The following is a 20,811-nucleotide window of genomic DNA, read 5'->3' as shown; positions in this document are numbered from 1 at the left end:
GTAGGTCCGGCAAGTTGGCGAGGCGGCTGGCAGCGCTGCGATGTGGGAACATGGCGGTACGTACCTCATCTTGGGCGGAGACGAAGGATTCCGGGTTGGAGGTGTACGTCGTCATGGACTCCCCGTACAGCCGCGCCGAGCTGTCCGTCCGGAACAGCACGGACCGCTGCAACAGCACAGGAAGGCGGGGCGGTCAGTGTCAGAGTGGACGTGGCGCGGATTGTTTACTAACGCAGCCGTCTCGTCTAACGAGTACGACTGGTACGCGCGTCCCGCCGCCAAGGACGCCTCGGAGCTCGTGCACAGGCGCCGGCTGCTCTCTGCAGCCTCCGATACCACTTAAACAGATATGTTAGCAACTCCTTTCGTGGAACTTGTATCGGGACGTGGTCAGAGAATAAAACAAACAAGAAAAGAATTGAAACTTCCTGGCAGATTAAAACTGTGTGCCCGACCGAGACTCGAACTCGGGACCTTTGCCTTTCGCGGGCAAGTGCTCTTTCTTTCAGGAGTGCTAGATCTGCAAGGTTCGCAGGAGAGCTTCTGTAAAGTTTGGAAGGTAGGAGACGAGATACTGGCAGAAGTAGAGCTGTGAGTACCGGGCGTGAGTCGTGCTTCGGTAGCTCAGATGGTACAGCACTTGCCCGCGAAAGGCAAAGGTCCCGAGTTCGAGTCTCGGTCGGGCACACAGTTTTAATCTGCCAGGAAGTTTCATATCAGCGCACACTCCGCTGCAGAGTGAAAATCTCATTCTGGAAACATCCCCCAGGCTGTGGCTAAGCCATGTCTCCGCTATATCCTTTCTTTCAGGAGTGCTAGTTCTGCAAGGTTCGCAGGAGAGCTTCTGTAAAGTTTGGAAGGTAGGAGACGAGATACTGGCAGAAGTAGAGCTGTGAGTACCGGGCGTGAGTCGTGCTTCGGTGGCTCAGATGGTACAGCACTTGCCCGCGAAAGGCAAAGGTCCCGAGTTCGAGTCTCGGTCGGGCACACAGTTTTAATCTGCCAGGAAGTTTCATATCAGCGCACACTCCGCTGCAGAGTGAAAATCTCATTCTGGAAGAAAAGAATTCTCACAAACTCCTCCATCTCTTACATATACACAGCTTTATAGTATCTCAAAGGAAGGCCTCTTTCCAGTCATCCTTGCGAAACGCTGCTTTCAGTCTCTCTCCGGTATCGGGTATTACAACTGTTATACCAGGTGTACCGGTATGAAATGAGCGTCAAGACACGAATGTGTCGATAGGGAACATTTGTTGTGAACGAGCCTTAATTTTTTTCTTTGGTTGGTATGACATCTGTCAAAGATATTTAGTATACATCAAGTCATGGAACAAACAACATCATACGTTTTTTTCATCGTGTTAACAATGTCGAATTTTGTACCAGAAAGTGATGATTTGCGGAAAGCATTAATTTTTTGTTTTCATTTGAAAAAAAGTGTTGCCAGAAAGTGATGATTTGCGGAAAGCATTAATTTTTTGTTTTCATTCGAAAAAAAGTGCTGCAGAGTCGCATCGAATGCTTATCTTGGCATATGGTGATCATGCTCTATCAGAAGCAACATGCAAAAGATGGTTTCAACGGTTCAGAAATAATGATTTTGATGTAAAAAATAAAAACGTGGAAGACCACCAAAAAAGTTCGAAGACGACGAATTGCAAGCAATATTGGATGAAGATGATACTTTGAGTCAGAAGCAAATGGCAGCAATGCTAAATGTTGCACAACAAACAATTTTTGACCGCTTGAAAGCTATGGGAAAGATCCAAAAGTGTGGAAAATGGGTGCCACATGAACTGAATGAAAGACAGATGGAAAACCGGAAAACCATTTGTCAAATTTTGCATGAAAGACATGAAAGAAAATCACTTTTACATCGAATTGTTACTGGTGATGTAAAATGGATTTATTTTAAGAATCCTACACGGGAAAAATCATGGGTTAATCCGGGACAACCATCAACATCGACTGCAAAACCAGATCGATTCGGCAAGAAGGCAATGCTCTGTGTTTGGTGGGATCAGAAAGGTGTCGTGTATCATGAGCTTCTAAAACCCGGTGAAACTGTGAATACTAATCGCTAAAGACAACAAATGATCAATTTGAACAATGCATTGATCAAAAAAAGACCAGAATGGGCCAGAAGACATGGCAAAGCAGTTTTTTTACACGACAATGCAACTGCACACAAAGCAAAACTGGTTCAGGATACAATCAAAACACTTGGCTGGAAGCTGCTACCCCACCCGGCGTATTCACCAGACTGGGCCCTTCCGACTGCCATTTTTTTTCATCAATGGGACACGCAATGGCTGAGGAACACTTCGATTCCTACGAAGAAGTCGAAAATTGGGTGTCTGATTGGTCTGCTTCAAAAGACGAACATTTCTATTGGCGTGGTGTCCACAAATTGCCAGAAAGGTGGTCAAAATGTACAGAAAGAAATGGTCAGTACTTTGAATAAAAGGTTTTTACTTTTCAGTTCAAAATTAGTGTTTCATTTTCACAAAAAAAAAACGCTCATTTCATACCGGTACACCTGGTAATACACATGAGGCGCTGAGAAACACAAGGTCCTAAGGCACACGGTCGTCGATTTTCAGATTGTAGCATGTATGCATGCTCCTGACATCCGTTAGGAAGATAATAAACTCTCTCAAGAATAAAATCTCACATGGAATTGATGGCATTTCCAGCAGGATAATAAAAGCTTGTTCCCAAGAGATAAGTGGGATCCTTAGCCACATATGTAATAGCTCTCTGAAGCAGGGTATTTTCCCACATAGACTGAAGTATGCCATTGCTAAACCACTGCATAAAAAAGGGGATACGTCTGATGTCAACAACTACCGCCCAATCTCTTTTCTGACTGCCTTATCCACAATTCTTGAAAAAGTAATGTAATTTACAGTAGCTTCACACCTTTGTAAAAATAAAGTTTTAACAAAATGTCAGTTTGGTTTCCAGAAATGTTTTTCAACGGAAAATGCTATGTATAGTTTCACTAATGAAATATTAAATGCTCTGAGTAACTGGAAGTCAGGGATTTTTTGTGATCTCTCAAAGGCCTTTGATTGTGTAAATCGTGGAATACTTCTAGATAAGCTCAACTACTGTGGTATGAATGGGACAGTGCTCAAATGGTTTAAATCATACCTAACTGGAAGAGTGCAGAAACTTGAAATAAGCAGTTCACATAATATGCAAAAAACTGGTGATTTCTCAAACTGGGGAACAATCAAGAAGGGGGTGCCGCAAGGTTCGGTCTTGGGTCCTCTGCTGTTCTTAATATATATTAATGACTTGCCATTCTATATTCACGTAGATGCAAAGCTGGTACTTTTTGCCGATGATACAAGTATAGCTATCACATCCAACAGACAAGAATTAACAGATGAAATTGTAAACGATGTTTTTCAGAAAATCATTAAGTGGTTCTCTGCAAATGGGCTCTCATTAAACTTAGACAAAACACGGTATATACAGTTCCACACTGTAAATGGAATGACACCATTAATAAATACAGTCTTCAATCAGAAATCGGTAACTAAGGTAGAATATTCAAAATTTCTAGGTGTATGCATTGGTGAGGGATTGAACTGGAAAAAACACACTGAGGATCTGCTGAAACGTTTGAGTTCAGCTACTTATGCTATTAGGGTCATTGCAAATTTTGGCGATATACATCCCAGGAAATTAGCTAACCAGGCCTATTTTCATTCTCTGCTTTCGTATTACATCATATTCTGGGGTAACTCATCATTGAGTAAAAGAGTGTTCATTGCACAAAAGCGTGTAATCAGAATAATTGCTGGAGCTCATCCAAGATCATCCTCCAGACACTTATTAAAAGATCTAGAAATCTTCACTGTAGCCTCACAATATATATATTCACTTATGAAATTTGTTATTAACAATCCGAACGAATTCAAAAGTAATAGCAGTGTACATGGCTACAGCACTAGGAGAAAGGATGATCTTCACTACTCAAGGTTAAACCTAACTTTGGCTCAGAAGGGGGTAAATTATGTGCCACAAAAGTCTTTGCTCACTCACCTAACAGCATCAAAAGTCAGACATCTAGCCATATAGCATTTAAAAGGAAATTAAAAGAATTTCTGAATGGCAACTCCTTCTACTCATTAGATGAATTTTAGGATATAGTAATTGGGTAATTTCCCCACCCCCACAAAAAAATTAAAAATATTAAGTGTCATGTAATATTTTGTGTAATGTAATATCTTGTATAAACACATTTTATTAACCTGACACGTTCCACATCATTACGAAGTGTCGTATTCATGATCTATGGAACAGGTACTAATCTAATCCAATCCAACCTAATCTCACGGTGAACCAGCTTTATCAATGCCCTAACCCTACACTGTGTATATGAACATTTGCGATAAGCTGTCTTTACCATTTCTCTGATATTCATTTTCATATGGATCCAACACACACATCTTCATAGCTATAGGAACGCTCATTGACTACAAGGGCTCCCATTTCTTCGTAAAAACTGGAAATTCTTGAAGGAACGCCCCACAGTAACCTCACATTTCGTGACATCAGCATTCCAGTCTGCAGAATGGACGCTGAGGATTTCAGAACCGTTCAAGAGTGTCAGCGACCTCGCTATCAAACTAAAAATTTATATTTGCGGTAACAGTGCACATTCCAGAAATTTTACACCGATACAGTTTTCAACAGGTTGCTATGATCTGTTGTTTAAAATAACACAGTCTTCACTGAAGTCGTGGGACCCCACCATTTCCTTCAAATCGCATGCAGGCAGACCACAATTTGTTATTTCACTACAGTTTGTAGATGCCTTGCAAAATCTAGTGCCCAATTATGAGGGTGATAGGAAAATATCAACCTTGGAAACCAAGGACTTAACCAAAATTACTAAATCACACTTGAAACACATAGAATTTTTAATAAAACTACTATGTATCGTGCCTGAGGAGAACCTCAAGACAGAGAACGTGCTTAATGAAAAGATGTTAACGAGGTTCCATGAAGTGTTTGAACAGGTCATAAATTGGTGTGTGGTACATTTAGTATCTGAGCTTTATGTTCTGATTCTAGTTTCACATTAATTACAAACTACACAATAGTGAAAAAGACACTATTTCCACTAGTCTATATATTAAAATTTTGTGGGTTAACATTAATAATAATAATTATAATAATAAGAATTAAAATTTAATAACATAAAGTGAACACATTGTTTTCGATAGGAAACATACGATTGTGGCACGTGGGTAAAAACCAAGTCAGTACTACGAAACTGGTGATACGTCTATAAATTTGATTTTCACAGACGTGTATTTTTCTCAAAACTTCGTGTCTATGCTTTGGACCTTTATTGTTCTCAGTGCCTCATACGTATTACTTCCGTAATAGATGCGTTAGTGCAAATCCTGGGCTGAATACGGGGTGTTTTTACTACTGTAGGTACAAACGAAAATGGAGGGCAGAGGACAATGAAATGATCAAATAATCCTAATAAACATAAATCTGGAAACAAATGGTTTCCCTCACGGTTTGCACAAGTGCAGTCATACCAATGTTACACACTGTTCATGTCTAAACGGCTACGTTTATTTCGAAGCACCGTCAGTGAAGCATAAATTACACAGGGATAAACTGTCCTCGTTTGATTTTATCAACATTGGGGACTCTGTTTTAAGATGTTCATGTGCTCACTAATAACACGTGATATCGGTGAAATCACTGGTTACCGAATCTACGTTTATTAGGATTATCTAGCTATATCAGTCAAACATCTTATATAAACAAACTTACGATCAAGGAGAACCATTCACCGCGTACGGAAATCACTGGGCAACGGATCGGAACATATACTCGTAAATAAGAAGCTCAATATCGTTATAGATTTTTGCATACGCTGAAGAGTAGTACGAAAAATGAATCTCTGTGCGCTGAAGAAGAATGCAAGTTCAGCTTCTTATCTATGTACCAGTACGCAGGTCAATGCTTCTTCTGTATAATGGATAACAATAATTATGTCTTTTCTACTATAGTCATTCCTGAGCATCTGATCCAATACTTTACGTCAACATTTCCAAAAACTGAAGAAGTATGTAGACTAGAGGCAAGACAGATAGATGCTGCATATAGGAAAATTAAGGAGACCTCTGGAGAAAAGAGTTGTACGAATAATGAAAGCTCGAATGGCACGCCAGTAATAAGCAAAGAAGGGAAAACCAAAAGGTGTAAGGAATCTCATATAGAAGGGTTATAGCCGGCCGGTGTGGCCATGCGGTTCTACGCGCTACAGTCTGGAACCGCGCGGCCGCTACGGTCGCAGGTTCGAATCCTGCCTCGGGCATGGATGTGTGTGATGTCCTTAGGTTAGTTAGGTTTAAGTAGTTCTAAGCTCTAGGGGACTGATGACTTAAGATGTTGAGTCCCATAGTGCTCAGAGCCATTTGAACCATTTAGAAGGGTTATACTAGGGAAATGAACTCCAAGACAGTATTATAGAAACAGAAGAGGAAGAAATGGAGGTAGGATATGATACTGCGAAATGAATTTGGCACGAGGAAACTATTCCACCTGGTGTGAAAGATTTGTGAGGTAGGCGAAAACCCACAGGCTTCAAGAAGAATGCTATGATTCCAAAGAAGGCAGGTAATGGCAGGTGTATTACGCAATTATCAGTTAATAAGTCATAGTTGCAAGATATTGACACGAATTATTTACAGAAGAATGGGAAATCTGATAGAAGACAGTCTCGGGGAAGATCAATTTGGGTTCCGCATACATGTAGAAAGACGCGAGGCAATGCTAACCGTACGACTTATCTTAAAACATAAATTGATAAAAAAAACTTGTGAGAGTCGAAGGACATGAAAGGGAAGCAGTAGTTGGAAAGGCAGCGAGACAGCGTTGTAGCCTGTGACCCACTTTATTTAATCTGCACAGGGAGCAAGCAGTAAAGGGAATCAAGCAGAAATTTGTAAATGGGAATTAAAGTTCAATGAAAAGAAACGAAAACTTCGAGATTTGCTGATGACAGTGTACGTCTGCAAGAGACGGCAAAGGACGTAGAAGAGCAGTTGTAACGAAATGGATAGTGACTTTTAAGGAGATTATAAGACGAACATCAACAAAAGTAAAATGGATCTTACCCGAAATAAATTAGGCGATGCTGAGGAAATTCAGTTAGGAAATGAGAGACTTAAAGAAGTAACGAAGGGCTGAAAATTTAGGGGTAGAGACGGAAAACAGACCGTGCCCTTTCAAAGGAACGGTCCCGCTGGTTGCTTTAGGCGATTTAAGGAAAACACACAAAACCTGAATATGGATTTCCGGACGAGGGTTTCAGCCTTCGTTCTCCAGAACGAGAGAACAGTGTGCTAACCACTGCGCCACCTCGCTTGGCAGAAGTAGATGGAGTTTGCTATATGGACAGCAAAATAACTGATGATGACAGAAGTACGGAGGAACTACAGACTGGCATTACCAAGAGTAGCATTTCTGGAAAAAACGGAAATTTTTAATAAATTTAAATGTCAGGAAATCTTCTTTCAAGGCTTTTGTATGGAGTGTAGCCTTGCACGTAAGTGAAACGTGGACGATCAGTAGTTCAGACAAGGAGGAAAAAGGAAGGTTCTGAAATGTGATGCTACAGAAGAAGGCTGAAGATTAAATGGGCAGATCGAGTAATTGATGAGGAGGTACGGCAGCGAATGGGGGGAAGTAAAAACTTATGTTACAACTTGACAAAAAAAGGGAGCGGTTGATAGGACACATCCTGAGGCATCAAGGGACTGTTAACTCAGTTGGTTGGTTGGTTGGTTTGGGGGAGGGGACCAAACAGCGAGGTCATCGGTCCCACAGGATTAGGGAAGGATGGGCAAGGAAGTCGGCCTTGCCCTTTCAAAGGAACCATCCCGGCATTTGACTATTAATTTAGAAATGGGGGAAGCGTCGGTATTAAAAATTGTAGAGGGAGGCAAAAGCTTGAACACAGCAAGCAGGTTCAAAGGGATGTAGGTTGCAGTAGTTATGCAGAGATGAAGAGGCCTGCACAGGATGGAATACCGTAAAGGCTGCATCAGACCAGTCTTCGGACTAAAGAGCATATCGACATTCATTAATTTATTTATTAATTTTGTTTTTTCCTTCTGGTTTAAATGAGCGTCAATTAGTGTGTGGATGTTCATTGAGAACTGTTCGCTTCCTTGTGGCGTTATCTCCTACCTAGTAAGGCCACTAGGTGCTTACAACGATCCCTATCATCTGGATACCTTCCAAGTCGGCGTATCAGTAGAAATGTTGACCTTCTTAACTGTCCGTAGACACTTGATACGTTCTCCTTGAATCTTTTCAGAACTTCCAACTCGTCTTGGTAGCCACTAAAGCAGCGGGCTGAAAAATTTATTGAGACGAGAAATACCGGGTGATCAAAAAGTCAGTATAAATTTGAAAACTGAATAAACCACGGAATAATGTAGATAGAGAGGTACAAATTGACACACATGCTTGGAATGACATAGGGTTTTATTAGAACCAAAAGAAAAACAAAATTTCAAAAAATGTCCGACAGATGGCGCTTCATCTGATCAGAAAAGCAATAATTAGCATAACAAATGGTTCAAATGGCTCTGAGCACTATGGGACTCAACTTCTGAGGTCATTAGTCCCCTAGAACTTAGAACTAGTTAAACCTAACTAACCTAAGGACATCAGACATATCCATGCCCGAGGCAGGATTCGAAGCTGCGACCGTAGCGGTCTCGCGGTTCCAGACTGCAGCGCCTAGAACCGCACGGCCACTTCCGCCGACTTAGCATAACAAAGTAAGACAAAGCAGGGATGATGTTCTTTACAGGAAATGCTCAATATCTACATCTACATCTACATCCATACTCCGCAAGCCACCTGACGGTGTGTGGCGGAGGGTACCTTGAGTACCTCTATCGGTTCTCCCTTCTATTCCAGTCTCGTATTGCTCGTGGAAAGAAGGATTGTCGGTATGCCTCTGTGTGGGTTCTAATCTCTCTGATTTTTTCCTCATGGTCTCTTCGCGAGATATACGTAGGAGGGAGCAATATACTGATTGACTATTCGGTGAAGGTACGTTCTCGAAACTTTGACAAAAGCCCGTACCGAGCTACTGAGCGTCTCTCCTGCAGAGTCTTCCACTGGAGTTTATCTATCATCTCCGTAACGCTTTCGCGATTACTAAATGATCCAGTAACGAAGCGCGCTGCTCTCCGTTGGATCTTCTCTATATCTTCTATCAACCCTATCTGGTACGGATCCCACACTGCTGAGCAGTATTCAAGCAGTGAGCGAACAAGCGTACTGTAACCTACTTCCTTTGTTTTCGGGTTGCATTTTCTTTGCATTCTTCCAATGAATTTCAGTCTGGCATCTGCTTTACCGACGATCAACATTATATGATCATTCCATTTTAAATCACTCCTAATGCGTTCTCCCAGATAATTTATGTTATTAACTGCTTCCAGTTGCTGAACTGCTATTTTGTAGCTAAATGATAAAGGATCTATCTTTCTGTGTATTCGCAGCACATTACACTTGTCTACATTGAGATTCAATTGCCATTCCCTGCACCATGCGTCAATTCGCTGCAGATCCTCCTGCATTTCCGTACAATTTTCCATTGTTACAACCTCTCGATACACCACAGCATCATCTGCAAAAAGCCTCAGTGAACTTCCGATGTCATCCACAAGGTCATTTATGTATATTGTGAATAGCAACGGTCCTATGACACTCCCCTGCGGCACACCTGAAATCACTCTTACTTCGGAGGACTTCTCTCCATTGAGAATTACATGCTGCGTCCTGTTATCTAAGAACTCCTCAATCCTATCACACAATTGGTCTGATCATATGCTCTTACTTTGTTCATTAAACGACTATGGGGAACTGTATCGAACGCTTTGCGGAAGTCAAGAAACACGGCATCTACCTGTGAACCCGTGTCTGTGGCCCTCTGAGTCTCGTGGACGAATAGCGCGAGCCGGGTTTCACATGACCGTCTTTTTCTAAACCCATGCTGATTCCTACAGAGTAGATTTCTAGTCTCCAGAAAAGTCATTATACTCGAACACAATACGTGTTCCAAAATTCTACAACTTATCGACGTTAGAGATATAGGTCTATAGTTCTGCACATCTGTTCGACGTCCCTTGTTGAAAACGGGGATGACCTGTGCCCTTTTCCAATCCTTTGGAACGCTACGCTCTTCTAGAGACCTACAGTACGCCGTTACAAGAAGGGGGGTCAAGTTCCTTCGCGTACTCTGTGTAAAACTGAACTGGTATCCCATCAGGTCCAGAGGCCTTTCCTCTTTTGAGCGATTTTAATTGATTCTCTATCCCTCTGTCGTCTATTTCGATATCTACCATTTTGTCATCTGTGCGACAATCTAGAGAAGGAACTACAGTGCAATCTTCGTCTGTGAAACAACTTTGGAAAAAGACATTTAGTATTTCGGCCTTTAGTCTGTCATCCTCTGTTTCAGTACCATTTTGGTCACAGAGTGTCTGAACATTTTGTTTTGATCCACCTACCGCTTTGACATAAGACCAAAATTTCTTAGGATTTTCTGCCAAGTCAGTACATAGAACTTTACTTTCGAATTCATTGAACGCCTCTCGCATAGCCCTCCTCACACTACATTTCGCTTCGCGTAATTTTTGTTTGTCTGCAAGGCTTTGGCTATGTTTATGTTTGCTGTGAAGTTCCCTTTGCTTCCGCAGCAGTTTTCTAACTCGGTTGTTGTACCACGGTGGCTCTTTTCCATCTCTTACGATCTTGCTTGGCACACACTCATCTAACGCATTATGTACGACGGTTTTGAACTTTGTCCACTGATCCTCAACATTATCTGTACTTGAGACAAAACTTTTGTGTTGAGCCAACAGGTACTCTGAAATCTGCTTTTTGTCACTTTTTCTAAACTTTTTCAAATAGTTCGGGTCTGTTTGTCACCAGAAGGTCTAATATGTTATCGCCACGAGTCGGTTCTCTGTTTAACTGCTCAAGGTAGTTTTCAGATAAAGCACTTAAAAAAATTTCACTGGATTCTTTGTCCCTCCCACCCGTTATGTACGTCTGAGTCTCCCAGTCTATATCCGGCAAATTAAAATCTCCACCCAGAACTATAACATGGTGGGAAAATCTACTCGAAATATTTTCCAAATTATCCTTCAGGTGCTCAGCCACAACAGCTGCTGAGCCTGGGGGCCTATAGAGACATCCAATTACCATGTCTGAGCCTGCTTTAACCGTGACCTTCACCCAAATCATTTCACATTTCGGATCTCCGTCAATTTCCTTCGATACTATTGCACTTCCTATCGCTATAAACACGCCTCCCCCTTCACTGTCCAGCCTGTCTCTGTGGTATACATTCCAATCTGAGTTTAGGATTTCATTACTGTTTACGTCTGGCTTCAGCCAACTTTCTGTCCCTAGTACTATATGGGCGTTGTGACCGTTTATTAATGAGAGCAGTTCTGGGACCTTTCTGTAGACGCTCCTGCAGTTTACTATTAGCACATTAATATTGTTATTCCCTGTTGCATTTTGCCTACTCCTACCTTGCCGCGTCTCAGGAGGCGACTTGTCGGGCCTAGGGAGGGGATTCTCTAACCTAAAAAACCCCCATGTGCACTCCACACGTACTCCGCTACCCTTGTAGCCGCTTCCGGCGTGTAGTGCACGCCTGACCTATTCAGGGGGACCCTACATATGTCCACCATCATTCCTCAACAATGGCTGTAGTCGAGGAATAATGTTGTGAACAGCACTGTAAAGCATGTCCGGAGTTATGGTGAGGCATTGGCGTCGGATGTTGTCTTGCAGCATCCCTAGAGATGTCGGTCGATCACGATACAGTTGCGACTTCCTGTAACCCCAAAGCCAATAATCGTACGGACTGAGATCTGGGGACCTGGGAGGCCAAGCATGACGAAAGTGGCGGCTGAGCACACGATCATCACCAAACAATGCTCGCTAGAGATCTTTCACGCGTCTAGCAATATGGGGTGGAGCGCATCCTGCATAAACATCGTACGTTCCAGCAGGTGTTTATCAGCCAGGCTGGGGATGATGCGGTTCTGCAACATATCGCCGTACCTCTGACCCGTCACGGTAGCAGTTACAAAACCAGAATCACGCATTTCCTCGAAGAAAAAAGGTCCGATAACGGTAGATGTGGTAAATCCAACCCTTACCGTGACTTTCTCGTCGTGCAATGGAGTTTCCACGACAGTTCTAGGATTTTCGGTAGCCCAAATTCTGCAGTTGTGGGCGTTGACAGACCCTCGGAGCGTGAAATGAGCTTCGTCGGTCCACAACACGTTACTCAACCAATCGTCATCTTCCGCCATCTTTTGAAACGCCCACACCGCAAATGCCCACCGCTTCACTAAATCGCCAGATAACTGGTCATGATGCCGATGGATTTTGTACGGACAGCATCGGACGGTAAGCCTAAGTGCCAACCAAACAGTAGTGTATGGAATGCCGGTGCGACGTGCGACTGCACGAGCGCTGACTTCCCCCTGCATAGACGAACCCGCTACAGTCTCCATTTCTTCCTGAACTGTCTCGGCAGAATTACGCCTTGTGCTCGGTCGGCCACTACGGGGTCTATCGTCTAAACAACCCGTGGCTTCGAACTTCGAAATCACTTCGCAACAGCTGCATTTGTCAACGGACCTTTACCCGTTCGATCCCCTTCCTATGGCGATAGGATCTTAACGCTGAACTAGCACATTCCCCATTCTGATAATACAGCTTCACTAAAAGCGCCTTTTCAGGTAACGTCAACATGCTGCGACTGCTGGCGCATCTGATTCTCTCTCTCGTTACAGCTCCTTTTATACACGATTGCCATGCGCAGTCACTGACGTATTAATGTCCAGCGCCATCTGTCGGACATTTTGTGAACTTTGTTTTTTTTTGTTCTAATAAAACCCCATGTCATTCCAAGCATGTGTGTCAATTTGTACCTCTCTATCTACATTATTCCGTGGTTTATTAAGTTTTCAAATTTATACTGACTTTTTGATCACCCGGTATTCTTCTCTATTATACGTTTTACAGACTGTCTAGTGTTTAGAAATGTTTATTGACTGAACTGCATCTCTGTAATCAACAATCGACCTAATTTAGGTGCATAATATGCTAAGTCCGAAACGGATGGATAATTAATTCAGATCTTTCACTCAGCAAAAGATGCAATGGTCCGAAGCGTTTCGCTGTCTTGAAAAATTTCAATAATGTAATGTTGCAAGTCAGCTGTGTGCCCAGGGTGACTCCTAAGATTTCCAGTTATCGTCCGCTGGATGGGTTCCCAAAATAGATGTACTGGTTGGCTGGCGATCGTCGGCGTTTTGCGAAGATCATATCTTGACTCTAGGCTGCGTTGAAGTCGATGCGCCACTAGGGTAGCCAGATTTCAATATCTTGATGAGCTTCTTAAAGCCTATAATGTTCTGTCTGTGGCCACCAGCTTCTAGTGAAGAAGAATGTGTCATCTCCGTAGATTGCTCTGGTAACTTGTAGTATCTGCGAGTGTTTCGCTGTATAGGCAGAGTACAACAATAGCTCTAGCATTATTGTTTCTTTGAACCCTGTGCCAAGCCAGCCTATTCATCCTTCGTATTCTTCAAATGGTTCAAATGGCTCTGAGCACTATGGGACTCAACTGCTGTGGTCATAAGTTCCCTAGAACTTACAACTACTTAAACCTAACTAACCTAAGCACAGCACACAACACCCAGCCATCACGAGGCAGAGAAAATCCCTGACCCCGCCGGGAATTGAACCCGGGAACCCGGGCGTGGGAAGCGAGAACGCTACCGCACGACCACGAGATGCGGGCCTTCGTATTCTTCTCCTGCTCGTACTACAAAAACTCGATCCATTGTGTAGGTGGCTAATAGCTGCACCATGCGTCCCAGCGCGAAGAGCTTGTACAGTCATGCTCTTAAATTAAGGATAACTGCAGAATGTGGTGCCACACAACGTGGCACTACACAAAACTGGCGCTAATAGCATGGGCACATAGGGAACACACACTACACAGATCTATAAGTCCACGGTATTGGTGATAAGTTGAGAAAACCGTCCCGAAACACATGTGCTACAAAACGCCACTGTTCCCTGTGCATGTACTCTAACATCAATATGGGATATGATGACCATTCACATGTGCATGTACAAAGGCCGCACAATGGGTTGGCATACTCTGGATCAGGTGGTCGAGCAGCTGCTGGGGTATAGCCTCCCATTTTTGCACCAGTGCCTGTCGGAGCTCCTGAAGTGTCGCAGGGGTTTGAAGACGCGCAGCGATAGGTCGACCGAGAGCATCCCAGATGTGCTCGATGGGGTTTAGGTTTGGAGAACAGGCAGGCCACTCCATTCGCCTGATATCTTCTGTTTCAAGGTACTCCTCCACGATGGCAGCTCGGTGGGGCTGTGCGTTATCATCCATCAGAAGGAAGGTGGGACCCACTGCACCCCTGAAAAGGCGGAAATACTGGTGCAAAATGACGTCCCGATACACCTGACCTGTCACATTTCCTCTGTCAAAGACATGCAGGGGTGTACGTGCACCAATCAAAATCCCACCCCACACCATCAAACCACGACCTCCATACAGGTCCCTTTCAAGGACATTAAGGGGTTGGTACCTGGTTCCTGGTTCACACCAGATGAAAACCCGGCGAGAATCACTGTTCAGACTATACCTGGACTCGTCCGTGAACATAACCTGGGACCCCTGTTCCAATGATCATGTACTGTGTTCTTGACACCAGGCTTTACGGGCTCTCCTGTGACCAGGGGTAAGTGGAATGCATCTTGCAGGTCCCCAGGCGAATATACCACGTCTATACAGTCGTCTATAGATTGTGTGTCTGGCGACAATTGTTCCAGTGACTGCGGTAAGGTCCCGAGCAAGGCTACCTAGAGTACTCCGTGGCCGTCTACGGGCACTGATGGTGAGATATCGTTCTTTTTGTGGTGTTGTACGCTATGGACGTCCCGTACTGTAGCGCCTGGACACGTTTCCTGTCTGCTGGAATCGTTGCCATAATCTTGAGATCACACTTTGTGGCACACAGAGGGCCCGTGCTACGACCTGCTTGTTTGAATAGCCTCCAGTTGCCCCAGTATTCTACCCCTCATAACGACATCAATATGTGTTCTTTGAGCCATTTTCACCATAGCAAGTCTGAAAACGTCTGCACACTTACTCGCTGCACCGTACTCTGACATGCACCAACACACCTCTGCATATGTGGACTGCTCCCAGCGCCACCATCCGACGACCGCAGGTCAAATGCACCGCATGGTCGTACCCCGAGGTGAATTACACCCGCAAACCGCCCACCACAGCGTTGTTCCACCATGTATCAGCATCATCCTTAATTTATGAGCATCTGTGTATAATAGCCCAACGTGCAGGTCTTTGTCTAAGGTAACGGGGATATCTCCAGGAAAATCGTGCCGCAGGATTCTTTGCTGCTGAAAGTCACTTTAACGTCTTTAACAAGCAACGACACAATTGTGTGGTGAAGTGGCCTGCCCGAAAGCCGAACTGCTCCTCAAGTACGATGACTTCCAAAAGAGGCTCTGCAGACGACTGCCACGCCAGTCGAGCAGTCACATTATGCGCAGTCCATGGCCAGCAAGGCCGCCCAGCGGATTCAACGTAGGACGACGCACTGAATATCGCCAGCATTTCAACAGTGATTCGTCCGATAGTTGCTGATGACTCTTCTTGGCTGTGTGTCCATGGGCGAAGAAAGCTTTCGTTTCTATCAGAGCTGTGCTGGACCTCTTCGGAGGTGCTCCTGGCGACGCTGAGTCTTGAATGGTAAGTCGGACGTCGGAGAGTGACATAAATGCTAAGTAAAATTGGAAATTTGTGGTAAGGTCTTATGGGACCAAACTGCTGACCTCATCGGTCCCTAGGCTTACACACTACTCAATCTAGCTTAAACTAACTTACGCTAAGGACTACAGACACACCCATGCCCGGGGGAGGACTCGAACCTCCGACGGGGGAAGCCGCACGGACCGTGACAAGACGCCCGTTGACCGCGTGGCTGTCCCGCGCGGGAAAATGCTATGTAAAGCGGGCGTCGTCGAGTTTACACGTGATGTTTGTCAGAGAAAAACTTAACTATCGCTTGTCGCCTGTCAAGGATAAAGACTTATCTATCGATTCTGCTGAGCCACTGTCCGTGTATCTCTGAGTTTCATGGATTCTTCTTTTGTGTTAAAATTATCACTGCTCTTATATATTGCGATTGCTTCTCTATGTAGTCGTGGATAACAGTTTCTCATAGTAGATAAAATTTTGGTATCGGAAAACTTCACTTCACTATTTCTTGACTGGAAAGCATGATCTGCTACAGCTGTTTTCCCTAGTCGGCAAAGACTTTTACGTTTTTTCAGTCCCGCTTCTCTTTGTAGTTCTTCCAATTACACCTTTCCATAAGTACACGTAATCTCATACACTCCACTTTATGACAGAGGAGAGCGTTTGTTCTTTACAGATACGAATGCTTGACATATTTCTTTAGTTGGTCTAAAAACCGAAGACGGAAAACAAAAAATTCAGCTGTAGCAGACTACGCTCTTCAGTCAGGAACTCATGAAGTGAATTTCTCCGAATTCATATTTTATCTACTATGACAAACTATTATCCAAAACTATATGGAGGAGCAATCAAAATGTATAAGCATAGTGATAATTTTAACAGAAAAGAAGAAGCGCCTCTGATATTTCAGTTGCAATCCTTTACTGTTGCCGCCATCAGGACTGCTGTGATTGTAAATAAAAAATGTTCAAATGGCTCTGAGCACTATGGGACTTAACATATGAGGTCATCAGTCCCCTAGAACTTACAACTACTTAAACCTAACTAACCTAAGGACATCACACACATCCATGCCCGAGGCAGGATTCGAAACAGCGATCGTAGCGGTCGCGCGGTTCCAGACGTAAGCGCCTAGAACCACTCGGCCACACCGGCCGGCCACAAAACTCAATGGTATATGGATAATGGCTCTCCAAAATCGAGAGATAAGTTTTTATCCTTGGCATGCGACAACCGATAGGTGAGACCGATAGGTGAAGACGTCCAGCGCAGCTCTGGTCGAAACATCAGGAACCGGAAAGTTTCTTCGACTACGGGCGTATAATCCGGAAGACTCATCAGCAACTATGAAATCCGGTCGTGAACACCTTCACTGTACGATTCTTGATGCTTACTGAGATGATTCAGCCCACACGTTATTCGACGCATTCAATGACTGGGCACAGACTACACTTTATTCCAATGAAAGACCACTTCCTTAGCCGGCCGCGGTGGTCTAGCGGTTCTGTCGCTTCAGTCGGAACCGCGGGACTGCTACGGTCGCAGGTTCGAATCCTGCCTCGGGCATGGATGTGTGTGATGTCCTTAGGTTAGTTAGGTTTAAGTAGTTCTAAGTTCTAGGGGACTTATGACCTAAGATGTTGAGTCCCATAGTGCTCAGAGCCATTTAAAAAACCACTTCCTTACAGCTGTAGCTTTTAATTTTATTTTGATATTTATCTCTTCTTCTTCCTCTTCTTCTTCTTCTTCTTCTTCTTCTTCTTTATGACCTCTGTATGTAGCCTCTTGATGGACTGCATTTAGTTATTCTCCTCCCATAACCTCTTCGTCATTTCTCTTCTCTTCATCCTCTCTTCTTCTGAGACCTTCAGTATCCTCTTCCCTTGTGTATTCCACTAGTGACTGTCTATCCTTACCGTCTGTCGTCGTACTCCACTCTGTCTCTAGTTGCTCCTCCAATTTTCCTTTCCTTCCATCTTGATGTTTATCTCATGTATGTACAAGCGATTACATGACAATACTGTCCCATCTTCAAGTATCTGTTAGGCGTGCTTCATGAATCTAATGTTGTTCGTACTCAAACTGTCGTTCCACCAAGAGAGTCGTCGATATCTACATCTACATCCATACTCCGCAAGCCACCTGACGGCGTGTGGCGGAGGGTACTTTGAGTACCTCTATCGGTTCTGCCTTCTAAAATTTCGTTTCGAAGCAGAAAGTAGAAGGTGTTCGACACGAGATACCAAACTGTATGGCAGACTATTATAGGCACTCTCCTTGATGGAACAACAGTCACAGTACCTACGGCATTCGATTTACACTCCTGGAAATGGAAAAAAGAACACATTGACACCGGTGTGTCAGACCCACCATACTTGCTCCGGACACTGCGAGAGGGCTGTACAAGCAATGATCACACGCACGGCACAGCGGACACACCAGGAACCGCGGTGTTGGCCGTCGAATGGCGCTAGCTGCGCAGCATTTGTGCACCGCCGCCGTCAGTGTCAGCCAGTTTGCCGTGGCATACGGAGCTCCATCGCAGTCTTTAACACTGGTAGCATGCCGCGACAGCGTGGACGTGAACCGTATGTGCAGTTGACGGACTTTGAGCGAGGGCGTATAGTGGGCATGCGAGAGGCCGGGTGGACGTACCGCCGAATTGCTCAACACGTGGGGCGTGAGGTCTCCACAGTACATCGATGTTGTCGCCAGTGGTCGGCGGAAGGTGCACATGCCCGTCGACCTGGGACCGGACCGCAGCGACGCACGGATGCTCGCCAAGACCGTAGGATCCTACGCAGTGCCGTAGGGGACCGCACCGCCACTTCCCAGCAAATTAGGGACACTGTTGCTCCTGGGGTATCGGCGAGGACCATTCGCAACCGTCTCCATGAAGCTGGGCTACGGTCCCGCACACCGTTAGGCCGTCTTCCGCCCACGCCCCAACATCGTGCAGCCCGCCTCCAGTGGTGTCGCGACAGGCGTGAATGGAGGGACGAATGGAGACGTGTCGTCTTCAGCGATGAGAGTCGCTTCTGCCTTGGTGCCAATGATGGTCGTATGCGTGTTTGGCGCCGTGCAGGTGAGCGCCACAATCAGGACTGCATACGACCGAGGCACACAGGGCCAACACCCGGCATCATGGTGTGGGGAGCGATCTCCTACATTGGCCGTACACCACTGGTGATCGTCGAGGGGACACTGAATAGTGCACGGTACATCCAAACCGTCATCGAACCCATCGTTCTACCATTCCTAGACCGGCAAGGGAACTTGCTGTTCCAACAGGACAATGCACGTCCGCATGTATCCCGTGCCACCCAACGTGCTCTAGAAGGTGTAAGTCAACTACCCTGGCCAGCAAGATCTCCGGATCTGTCCCCCATTGAGCATGTTTGGGACTGGATGAAGCGTCGTCTCACGCGGTCTGCACGTCCAGCACGAACGCTGGTCCAACTGAGGCGCCAGGTGGAAATGGCATGGCAAGCCGTTCCACAGGACTACATCCAGCATCTCTACGATCGTCTCCATGGGAGAATAGCAGCCTGCATTGCTGCGAAAGGTGGATATACACTGTAGTTGGTTGGTTGTTTTGGGGAAGGAGACCAGACAGCGAGGTCATCGGTCTCATCGGATTAGGGAAGGACGGGGAAGGAAGGCGGCCGTGCCCTTTGAAAGGAACCATCCCGGCATTTGCCTGGAGCGATTTAGGGAAATCACGGAAAACCTAAATCAGGATGGCCGGACGCGGGATTGAACCGTCGTCCTCCCGAATGCGAGTCCAGTGTCTAACCACTGCGCCACCTCGCTCGGTGGATATACACTGTACTAGTGCCGACATTGTGCATGCTCTGTTGCCTGTGTCTATGTGCCTGTGGTTCTGTCAGTGTGATCATGTGATGTATCTGACCCCAGGAATGTGTCAATAAAGTTTCCCCTTCCTGGGACAATGAATTCACGGTGTTCTTATTTCAATTTCCAGGAGTGTATAACTCACAGTTAAGGCGTACGTGAAGATGAGACGATATTGTTTTGAAATCGATAAATCCATTACATGGACATGAGATAAACATATCTGTAACAAGCCGAACATTGGAATAAATAAATGACAGCTGAAAGACGTATAGAAAATCGCTGCGTAGCCGACTCCACGAAAAAAAGATGGATAGCTGGTTTTAGATGGCAGTGTCCGGTATTGCGGTGCCCATTTCGTGGCGGTGCTGTCCAAATAAACAGTACTGTTTCTCACAATCAAAATTCTACAGACGTCTACTTGTACTGTGAACTAGGCTTCACTCTTGAATGAAAACAGATTCTGACGACGAAACGTCAATTGCCTTTTCATTCTGGATTTGCACACAAACGGCTGGTTGTACATGAACAAATACCAACAGAAGATTAACAATTTTGAGTTTTAACAGCCAGACTAATTTCCAGAAGTGCCTAGTAAAAAATCCATTCCCAGCAAAGTAATTGTCATTTTTTATCTTCTTCACATGACTACCCAACGGCAAAGAAACTAGTAATGGAGCAACAATATACGAGCATATAACAGCAGGATAAATGCTTCATTGATCTGTTCCGGCGTCAGGTTTGTATATCATAACAAGCTTTCGACAGCTTCGTCTTCATCATCGTAATGAGTTACCTGCTTTGCTTGCGAAGGGCGTTCAATAAGTAATGCAACACATTTTTTTTTCTCGACGATTTTCGAATGAAAAAATGTGGAATTTCTTGTGGGACGTCATAGAATATTCTCGCTTCAACCCCTATACTTTCGCTACATCTCATTTCATTTCCTGAAGTTCCAATAGGTGGCGGCGCCTCTAAAATGCCACACGGAGGTGCGTTCCAAGCAGAGAGCTGTGTCAATGAGTTGCTTTTTTTTTTTTTTTCAG

General features: G+C 44.7%; 1 protein-coding gene across 1 annotated transcript in view; it reads right to left on the bottom strand.

The window, feature by feature from the left end:
- Positions 1-20,811, bottom strand: part of LOC126088202 (mitoguardin) — a 119,216-nt gene that overhangs the window by 88,110 nt on the left and 10,295 nt on the right. The window contains exon 2 of the mRNA XM_049906327.1: positions 65-166. Within this exon, the coding sequence (XP_049762284.1) occupies positions 65-166 (102 nt within the window). The remainder of the gene's footprint in view (positions 1-64; positions 167-20,811) is intronic.

Source organism: Schistocerca cancellata, chromosome 6 (assembly GCF_023864275.1).
Source record: "Schistocerca cancellata isolate TAMUIC-IGC-003103 chromosome 6, iqSchCanc2.1, whole genome shotgun sequence".
Lineage (NCBI taxonomy): Eukaryota > Metazoa > Arthropoda > Insecta > Orthoptera > Acrididae > Schistocerca > Schistocerca cancellata.
The sequence above is the reverse complement of the archived record's forward strand: the minus strand, read 5'-3'. Positions and strand labels throughout refer to the sequence as shown.